The sequence below is a fragment of the Rhipicephalus sanguineus genome, chromosome 3 (genome assembly GCF_013339695.2).
Source record: "Rhipicephalus sanguineus isolate Rsan-2018 chromosome 3, BIME_Rsan_1.4, whole genome shotgun sequence".
NCBI classification, from domain to species: domain Eukaryota; kingdom Metazoa; phylum Arthropoda; class Arachnida; order Ixodida; family Ixodidae; genus Rhipicephalus; species Rhipicephalus sanguineus.
The window spans coordinates 188,464,855-188,475,407 of NC_051178.1; the positions used below are offsets into that span (position 1 = coordinate 188,464,855).

Genomic DNA, 10,553 nt, shown 5'->3' on the forward strand with positions numbered 1-10,553 from the left:
CGGGTTAAAATGAACGAATAAGGTCTAAAATAGCATAATTAACAGAACCCTCCATGCTTACTTCAAACATTGGCGTCATCGACGCTTTGGTAAACGGGGCAGTGGGAACTCTATGAACGGGAATCGCTGAATGCCCGTGCTACGCACTTCCTGAAGTTTCACAGTAGTGGAGCTGCCATATATATTGTTACAGTGGGTATATATATATATATATATATATATATATATATATATATATATATATATATATATATATATATATGAAAGGAGATGACTCTTAAGGGCTCGTTTTTCTACAGACCATAACGCCAAGGAAAGTATAGGGGGTGTTATCTGTAGTATTTAGAATATAAATGTGAAGAAAGTAAAGTGGACGAAAAGATAACTTGCCGCCGGCAGGGACCGAACCTGCGACCTTCGAATAACGCGTCCGATGCTCTACCACTGAGCTACGGCGGCGGTCATCCTCCCGTCCACTTTATGGGGTATATATGTGCATTTAAACCTAGGAGTGTTAGTCAGCGCCGATCACAGCCATGGCGGCGAGTGTGGAACACTCGTTTTCTGCCTCTTGGCGTCACGTTGCACGTGATCTTTTTACGAGCTGGCAGCTCGTAATAACTTGCCGGCGGCAAGTTATCTTTTCGTTTACTTTACTTTCTTCACATTTATATTCTAAATACTACAGATAACACCCAACACCCCCTATACTTTCCTACACGTTATTGTCTGTTAGTTCTCATTTATATATATATATATATATATATATATATATATATATAGAGAGAGAGAGAGAGAGAGAGAGAGAGAGAGAGAGAGAGAGATGATAGGATTTGCTAAACAGCGAAGCTGTTTAGCAAATCCTATCGTCATCATAAAAGGGTATGTGCCACATCAGTTGGGAAATCCCACTACTCACCACTGGTCCACTAAAAATAAAGGCAACAGTTAGCCCAACAAGCGACGGCGGCGAGCTGAAGACCCCTGGTACGTACAACGAGAGAATACTAGGTAGCGGGAAAGGCAACGGCGGCTGCGAGAAGACCCCGAACCGATGGAAGGCCTACGCCAATGACGACGTGCCCGTAGATCTACGAGAGGTGCGAACGCTTGGTTTCAGTACAGTGTTCTAGTAGTTTCAGCGCGAGTTTCTGTCTCTGGAGTATGGACATCCGTGTCGTGTCTCTGACTGTGTGTGGTTTAACTCGAATCTCTCTGCGCTGAGAATCAATGTAGAAGCAACCTAGCATCACCTAGCTAAAGCCTAGCAACGACCTAGAAGCAACCAGATTAGTCTTCAGAATCGTCCAGTTTCGCTGTTTCAAGCCTTGCGCGGCTTAGTGCAAGCAAGTATTGAGGGACTATGGTGCAAGCTTCGCCATTCTTTTTTTCAATGCCAGTGCAAACGCTTGCTCCTCAATGGGAGCCAATGGTCCGCCTCACTTCAGGGTCCTCACTTAACGGATAGTCTCCCCCATGAAAGCAAAGAAGGCGCAAACGCTAGCCGACGGGGGAAAGTAGGAAAGAACGATAGGAGAGGGTGGTGAACGGCTGGATCGGCCGCATCAGATCAACTCCGCCTGGACAAGATCTGACTGGCGTTGAAAAAAATTGAGGAGGCCCAGGCAGTGCAAACACGATGAAGCAAAATAGGAAGAGAACAAGACGAAAAGAACGCGACGTTCATCACGTGATCACGACGCAATGCAGAACGCGTGGACAGATAGGGGTGTGGTTAAGCTAGGTAAAAAAGAAATCACACCATCTCCCGCTAAAGGGGACCATGAGGCGATGCTAAGCAGCGTTTCGGCATGTCGAGCCCGTGTTTCAGATGGGGAGTGAAGAGAGGAAAAGGGAGAGTGGAGAGGGGGAAAAGAGTGGGAAAGGAGAGGAGAAAGGGGAGGGGCGAAGTGGGAAGGGTGAGAGGGAGTGTGACGATGGGAGAGGGGAGGAATAGGGCAAGGGAGGAGAAAGGGGGAGGGAAGGGAGAGGGGGAGTGGAGAGGTGTGTGGAGAGGGTTTGCGCATGCGCAGTAATGGGGCGGTCACGCCGCACACCACCGGTTTGAACGTCGCCATAATATGCTTCGCATCTAAAAAAGGGAGCCACTTCTACAGCTCTAGAATAGGGACGACTCAATTCTAGCGTTTCTTTGCGCTGGTTGGTGACAACCATTTACCGCGCCGCCGCCATACTGGGTCAAACAGCGGACTTATCACGTTGTGGTATGCAGCCATATTTGATCTGTAGCCAAGCGTTCGAACTTGGTAATGGGTCGTCCTCTCGAGCACCTTCTAGTGGGTCGCCGTCTTCGGCTCTTTTCGAAGAGAACGCAGCTCGCGCTGAGAGTCGGCCCCGCCTTGACTGTCGCTGTATCGTTGAGTATCGGCGCCGCTAATAAACCTCTTTATAATTTGGTGGAGGTGCGGGGAACAGTGCACGCGGTCACCACCTCGTACGAAGCAACGGTGGCATCGAAGCAAGGAGCGCTGGTATTGAGGCGTTCTACCCTAGGAGGGAGAACGGCCTCCGTTTTGCAGATTCTAGGAGAAGCAAAGGGAGAGAGTGTTTGCTTTCGCAGAGAAGCTCACTTTCTGTCGACGTGGTACCAGCGCACTATACATTTTTTTGTAGCGTTAGCTACACTTGCCTAGCCGGAGCTGATTTCGCGTGGAGCGTCATGAGCCGTGCAGCGCATGCGCGAGAATCAGTGATGTGACACAGCTGGGTCACCGGAGCTGGCATCTCACGCGCTCTCCGACACCGCCGCGCGCGGCTTGCCGCTGCTTGTCTGCGCGTTCAGGAGGAGTGGCGTCGTAGCCGCGGCAAACTGGACACACCCAGTTTCATGCCTGGTTGCACATCACCATACTGACAACTAACGCTCATGATCCTGATTTAACCCCTGCGGTAGCTGAAGTTGTCAAGATATACCTGAATACCACATATGATGAATCCCGCGCAATGATGACATCAGCAATCAATAGCATCAGCAATCAATCGATACTCGATACGCACTACTTCAAAGCGTCGTGAAACGCGAAGAGAAACGCGACGATCGTCGTTTCTTTTCTCTAACCTGGTCTTTAATTCTCCCAGGGCGAGCGGGGAACGTGGTGCGACAGCCAGGCGAGCGTCGGAGCACACCTATAAGCACATAGCAAACACTGATACTCGATATGCGCTCCTTCAAACAGTCGTGAAACTCGAAGAGAAACGCGACGAGTGTCGTGTCTTCCGTCTAGCCTGGCCGTTAATTCTTACAGGGCAAGCGGGGAACGCCGCGCGACAGCCAGGCAAGCGTCGGAGAGCTATTTCTCGATATAAATGGATGCTATGAGCGAGGCTTGGGCTAAAGCCGCCACCTAGCGGTGTGTTAAAGCGTTGACGAAATTACACTTATATTGGAAACGCGACTATTGGGACGGTCGTAGCAATGGCGTGTTGCCCGAGGTAATTGCGGAAGCAAAGAAGTGTCTTTTTTTTTCGAGCCTTGTGGCACACATGTCACCGCGCAGTTATAAAGGCGACGCTTATAGCATCCATCCATCCATCCATCCATCCATCCATCCATCCATCCATCCAAGAGCACCGTGAGAGGATAGTGTGAAACATAAAAGGCGCGACCATATAGCCGCCGTAATGCGTTTGGTGGTAGTTCAGTGGGCTAAACGCCCCCCCCCCCCCCCCAGCCATCGTCGCGGGCCGAGAGGTCGTGGGTTCGACTCCTGTCAGCGGTCTTTTTTTTCTTTGCCATCTGATGGTGTTCATTTTGCTGACGTATTTCCGTGACGGAAATGCGTCATGAAAATCTTGGTGGACCCCGGCATAAAACACCTTCGTGTTAACATAAGCGTCGTCAGCTTCATTTGATGTCCATACGTAATGCGAAGTCGCTATTTAGTGGCATCTATGTAAATGTCACTACGCAGGTGTTAATCGTGGTTGTGAAAACTATGTATGCCTAGAGTTAGCGTCAAATAAGTTCACTGAAGCACATACCCAGTGGCGTCAAAGAGGTTCATTGTAGAGCAGCACGTAGACGATGGTACGTACCTACTGAACTCAAGAAGCACAGACTCAGAGAGAGAGGGAAAAAGCCCTTTATTAAAATTCAGAAAATTTTAGCAGTGAACATGTAGGCGTCTACACGCTACACTGCGCAGGTAATAGGAATCGGGAATAGAAAGGCCTTAAATTCAGGGTGCAGGAAGGGGAAATAAAGAGCAAGAAAAAGAGACGGCCTTATACCCCTTTACAGAAAAATGGTTGAACTCGTCAAGAATGTTTCACTTAGTACCCTCATTGAAAAAGAGCGCAATTTAGCAGGGGCGTAGCCAGAAATTTTTTTCGCGGGGGGGGGGGGGGGGTCAACCATACTTTATGTATGTTCGTGCGTGCGTCTGTACGTGTGCGTGCCTATATACGCAAGCAAAAGTGAAAAATTTCGGGGGAGGGGGGTTGAACCCCCCAACCCCCCCCCCTGGCTACGCCCCTGCAATTTAGCCTCCCCTACTCGATGACTGAGAGACGATTTTCACCACCCTCACAGTTTACTACATCGTAATGCGAGCCTCGCCAGAAAAAAACTGCAAATATGTTTCCTTCTAGGTTTGTCAGGACAGCACTCAAGTATTTCCCCACGGTCATTAGGAAAAATAAAGGGTGTGCCCGCTCGTTCAGAAGGCACAGACGCCGTTAACTTCGAGACTAATGAGTGGTCATAACCTTAGGAAAAATATAAGCTCCACCAACGGAACCGCGGCATGCCTGCCATTCACCTGTGTAAGAAAGTCGCGTCATCTGGTTTATATTCGAACCGTAAGTACGTACTTTCTTTCTGCCAAGGTACTTATCATATCGGAAAACACTCACAGGGTCCCTTATGCGTTCGCCTAAGACGACTTGAAGCCGAAAGCCATTCGGCGTGGTTATCTTACTGTGCACATTATATGACGCGAACGCCACTTTTTTAGTCACGTGAACGCCCCATATACAAAGTGAACGCGCATTTCGCGCGCCTGGTGCTACGAGGCGTGCAGGTGGTAATGTGACTCTCTAGTCTCACGCCGGCTTTTTGCTCAAGGGAGTTATTCGTAACTCATATAATCAAAGAACTCTGCTTTGACCAAGTGACGACGTCAACACATGACGTCAACCACTTATTATCGTGACGTCAAGCACTTCCACGTGTTGAAGACAGTCGAATTTTCCTATGTGCAAGTATGTTAGTGTAGATGGTTCCCGACCAATTCTGCCAGAGATTCTGACATCACTACCCAGCCAAATATCTACTCTACTAATGTGATACTCTGCTATAATGATTTCTCTCTACTTTACTAATGTGACACAAGAGAATATGTCTTGTATCATGTTAGTAGAGTAGAGAGAAAGTACTTGCACTTCGAACAAAAACCAGCGGGTATATGACTAGATAAGCGATGGAGAAGCGCACCGTTGTTTTGTGGGTGGGGCTTATATTTATGCTTACGCTGTAACCGACCATACGTAGGCAAAGAAAATATAGAAAAGTGATATGATTTGTAGTGTCCGGAATGCTGCACGCTGTAGCTGTCGGCGTGCTTCAGCCTATCACAGACGCATCCAAATCACATACATTGCCACTGTTGAAGACGATGCCTTCATAGGCCTCTTCCAACCACATTCTATAATGGGGTATGGCGTCCAATTTCTAAATCAAATAAACAGCAAGAGAAGCAACAGGAGCAAACAAGCACAGCATGGAGAAATGAAGAGTAAAAACAAAAAATAAAAGATAAATAAAATGTGTAATTATAGAAAAGTAGAAAAGCAAGAAATAAGCAAGAAATTATACGACGCGTCCGGCTATACTTCAAGAAAACTGTTAAAATACAACACTATCTTCATTCATTCTCAATACATTGATTGACTTTTTGAAATGTGTTTGAAAGGTCTGTTTGAAATAGCTTAGGTAAAATATGCACGTCACTGTATATTCGGGCCCACCTAATAACAGATGCCGAAGTTTACTTGAATTCATCTATACCATCGACAACACCTGCGTGGTCCTGGTACACTGAGCATCACTGAACACCGACTATTAAGGCCACCTGCGTCGTACGCGCGCGTGCAAACGCGACTGTGGTCTGGCGTCAAGTCATTTCCGGGTTATGCCATTGGAAGTTTCAGATACGGCTAAATCATTTCTCATGTCTGACGTCAGGCTACCACCATGGCACGTCTCTATGCCGTGTCGCTGGAGCCAGGCCCGTAGCCAGTCAATTTTTTTTTTTTTGGGGGGGGGGGGGGGAGAGGGGTGTTTGCTGAAGGCCTTGACTATTTTAGAAAAACACCTTTTTTTCATTATTTCTTTCTGGCAAAACACACCCCTCCATTAGAATCTCAGGGGGGGGGGGCGACCCCCCCGCCCCCTCTGGCTATAGGCCTGGCTAGAGCCTCTACCATTAACTCAGATTCACTAATATGCCGGCCTTCCGCGCCTGATTGTATTCCACAACGAACTCTCTCAAATAAACGCAGCTGTTCGAGCTTGATAACCTTGCACACGCAAGAGCCAAGCCGTACGCAGTCTTACAGCTGATGCGCGAGCCAAAACCAACATGACATCAGATGGCAATGACGTGTTTAGCGATTGCCACCACGCTGTGCTCCTCAGAAGGTTGTGCTTCTGGCCAGCCCTCATACAAGTAGGTAGGGAACAAAGACAACAGAAAGGAGCATCGGCTGACCTCACTCACCGTCAAACTCGTTGCCCATGCCATCGGCGATGGCCCTCATGGCGTTCTCGCGCTGGTCCCTCTTGTAGTAATCCGGGTGGCGGTGGTCCCACAGGAGCCGGAACTTCTCGTACAGCCCGATGAGGCGTGTCTCCTTCTCGCTAGTCCAGGAATTCTTGCGCCTCTTGCCGTTGCTCGCCTTACCGGCTGCTTCCATGGCCTTCCAGGAGTACATGAGATGTCGCACGCCACCGTGGCAAGACCGACCAACCCGCGAGGACGAAGTAAAACGCTGCCGCGGGCGTCGCTATAAGCAAAGCGCGTCTCGCGGATTTAGAGATTCGGTGGATGTGGTCTAGAAGTTAACTGGCTAGTTGCGGTAAAAAAACAAAAAAAGAACGCTGCCTACGTTGTCGCTGCTGCCGTGTGCGCGTGACGCCGGGCGCTGTGAACCAATGCTCGCACGCCTTGTCGGAACGCGCGCACGCGATGACGCTGACGACATTTTTTTTCTCGTACGTTCGCGCAATTGATATATGAGGAGTGCTCCTCGTTTTCTTCACTACCCAGACGTCCGCCCGCCCTTTCTGCAGCGAGTAGTTAAAGCGCGCGCTGCAGCGCTGCCACACCACATGGAGGGAGAAACATTTTGACAGAAGCGATTGCAAATGGTTGTCAAAGTATTGTTTTGTGTATGGTATCAGTACTGCAAGTACAGGGTAGTCGTTATTTCATAAATTACACTCCAATGCTGGGGCACTGAAGTTAGCTCTCACTTTCTATTTCCCTATAGCCATCGCATTTTTCGACGTTTTGGTGCCTGGCTCCGCGTCCGCGCTGAACGACGCAAAACCGGCCGACATTATTTCAGAAAACGCTGCGTTCTTTGTTGCGGTTTATTTGCTTCGATTATTTGCACCCTTAGACGGTTTCAAACGCTTAAGGCGTTGTCTGGGTGACACACGAACGCTCAGCATGAGCTATGCTCCGTTTCATGCATCAGTTCATTATACGGCCGCAGGTGCGACGCTGCGCAAGCTATGCAAGAAGTTCGGCCAGCAAGATTTGTGAGTACGCGCGTCTCGCGCTTGGCCTTCTCATTGTAAACGCTCATGCGAGCCGAGCCAACGCCACCTAGAGGCCGCTGGGCGAGCACAAGCCCGCGCGTGATGCGTCACGATGGGCTGCAAGTACAAAAGACGCTAAGCAATACAAATACAAATACAAAAGTAAACACAAAAGTGAATACAAAGAGACACTAAGCAATTTAGAACACCTTATTAACAACCGTACAACGGGATTTGTTTATATCTGAGGCACAAAGCATCGTCATTTATTAGTAGGCCTAAAGAAGAAAAGGAATCATGTTAGGGGTGGTAAGATCATTGGACTACTTCATGGGGCGAACGCATCTACTGCAAGCAGTCTCGCTAGTCTGAAGGCCAGTGAAGGCCAGCCAATTCTGCTGCAGTGTAGCTGGCGTGGAAGGGAAGGTGGCACCGGATGGTCGTCCCAGTCGTTGGTATGACACAGGCAGCCGCGGCAGAGCGGGGGCTGTCCCGTACAGACCCGTCCGTGAACACTAGGAAGTGCCCCCGCAGCCTGTCGTGGAGTTTTGCCACGGCTGACTGGTGGAGCTCGCACGCCGGTGTTCGCCTTTTTCTGAGGTTGCCCAGCTCCAAATGCACGTCCAGAGGCAGCTGGTGTGGTGGAGGGGGCTGGACAGGACAGGGAACCGCGGGCACCAGTTCTTCATAGATTGCGCAGATTTGTCCCATCCGTGAAGCTGGTCGGCTCCGCAGTCTCCGTAGGAGGGCATCGGCCCCTGGGGCCCTGTGGAGACGGTCCACATGATGCAGCGCCTGTCGCAGCATAAGGAGAGACAGAGGCCACGTCTGGGCCTCCGCCAATGAAGCAGCCAAGGGCGACTGGCGCGGGAGTCCCATGAAGCGCCCAATCGCCATGCGGTGTTGCCGCTCCAAACTGCTCCTTGCGGTGTTGCGCCATCTGCACCAGGGGCAGTGCGTAGGTTTGCACTGCCGTTGCAGCCCCCTGGTAGAGCTGAAGTGTCAGTCGCGGGGTGCACCCTTAGCTCTTGCTCAACAGCTTGCCCACACCAGTCTGAACCCTGGTGGCCTTGAAGGTCGCGAGTTTGACGCCTGGTATTCAGGTGAGGCGGTGATCGATCCTTAGCCCCAGGTACGTCACCGCCTTGCTCCACGGGATTGGCCGGTCTCCCAACACAAGCCTTCGGATGGCCCTCCGCGCAGCGACTCTGGGGTGAACCAGCAGCGCCTCCGTCTTCGTGGGGGACACGATCAGCCCGATCGTTTTGAAGAAAGAGGTCACAGCATCCAGGGAGCGTTGCAGGGAGCACCTGATGGCAGTGAGGTTCCTCCTGGGCCCCCTAACCCACAGTGCCACGTCGTCTGCGTACAAGGAGCACTGCGTGGGGTAGCGCTTGTCAACCGTTAGCATTTCAGGTAGCCCTGCCAGCACCAAGTTGAACAAAAAAGGGCTCAGGACAGAACCTTGTGGGACGCCGGCTGTCACTGGCCTTGGATCGCTGACCGCGCGTTCAACTCTAACCCGGAGGGTCCGTCCGGCTAGGAAGGCACGGATAAAAGCACCAGGGCTGGGCAGTATCGCGATACAAGAGTATCGCGATAGTATTTCAGAGATACTTTTGGGTATCTGTATTTCTGTATCGAGATACATTTGAAAAATGTATTTGTATCTCAGTAGTGAAATACTTTTATCATGTATCGTTTGTATCGCGATACTATGCAGGACACGGGTATCTCGTTACATTTTTTTTTTTTTGTCGGAAATGAGTTGAGGCGTATTTTCAACGGGGGAATGACGTTTTTTTGTGCCAGGACAAGCAAAGGCGCGCCGCCGGTCGTCGACAGATAGAGCGGATATGGTTTCCCCTCAAGCACAGAATGGCCCATGTGGTAAAGGGCGCGACGCCGCAGATGGCAGAATCGCGGAGGCAGTGTTGTCGGCCTCTGCCGACGAAAGTCGTTCTCTCTCAAGGCCAGTGCAGCACGCCTAATTTTTTTCAGGTGGCAAGCCATTACTTCGTGCCCCCCGCGCGGATACCGCCTTGGAACGGAGGCTTTGCAATGCTTCGCGTGCGTTCAGTTCTCAAAGCGGCGGCATTTCCAGAAGCAGTTCCCGTAGTCGCGGCAAGTGACTAGAAGATGGCTATCTTTGTCGCGCTTTCAGCCACCTCTCCAACGTGCCAGTGTGCGTTCCTAATTGATCACAAGCGTGAAACGGTCTTTTGTGGTACCAGGCCGCCCCCACCGCCGGAGCCGACTTGCCTGTAGCGGCTTGCTGAAATGGGTGCTGGTAGCGTCGGTGGTGGTGACAGCTTTATTGAAGAGTGACCCTTTCGACACAGGCGACGGGTGCTTGCTGTAGTTTCTGATGGGACGCTCTGAGCAGCTGTCCCTGTTTCCACGTCTGTTTAGAGAGCTGGCAGGAGCGACTTGGGAGGGCTCAAACCCTCTGACCCCCAAATAACGTGATTTTAGGAAGCCAATGTTTGAATCGTGCAGTATTGACATATTGGGCTCCATTGCACGTAGGAAATTACGACCAGCGGAATCCTCAGCCGTCTGACCCGGCGCCGACAGGGCCACATGGCTGAGGATTCCGAAGAGCTTATTTGAGACGCTCACAACGCAACTTCCTCAGCAAAGCAGATCTTATGTACAAAATAAATGTATACTTTTTCTCAATTCACTGGTGTTCATTAGTGATTCGAGTGATTTGCTTAAACTCTGCTGTTTCTAGCATGTCTCATTTTGTTTTCACCAAGTATGT

At 50.4% G+C, this 10,553-nt stretch overlaps 1 protein-coding gene across 1 annotated transcript in view; it reads right to left on the minus strand.

Annotated features, from left to right (window-relative positions):
• LOC119386195 (uncharacterized) overlaps nt 1-7,025 on the minus strand; it is a 32,067-nt gene extending 25,042 nt beyond the window's left edge. The window contains exon 1 of the mRNA XM_037653532.1: nt 6,741-7,025. Within this exon, the coding sequence (XP_037509460.1) occupies nt 6,741-6,954 (214 nt within the window). The 5' untranslated portion in view covers nt 6,955-7,025. The remainder of the gene's footprint in view (nt 1-6,740) is intronic.
• Between the last annotated feature and the right edge of the window lie 3,528 nt (nt 7,026-10,553).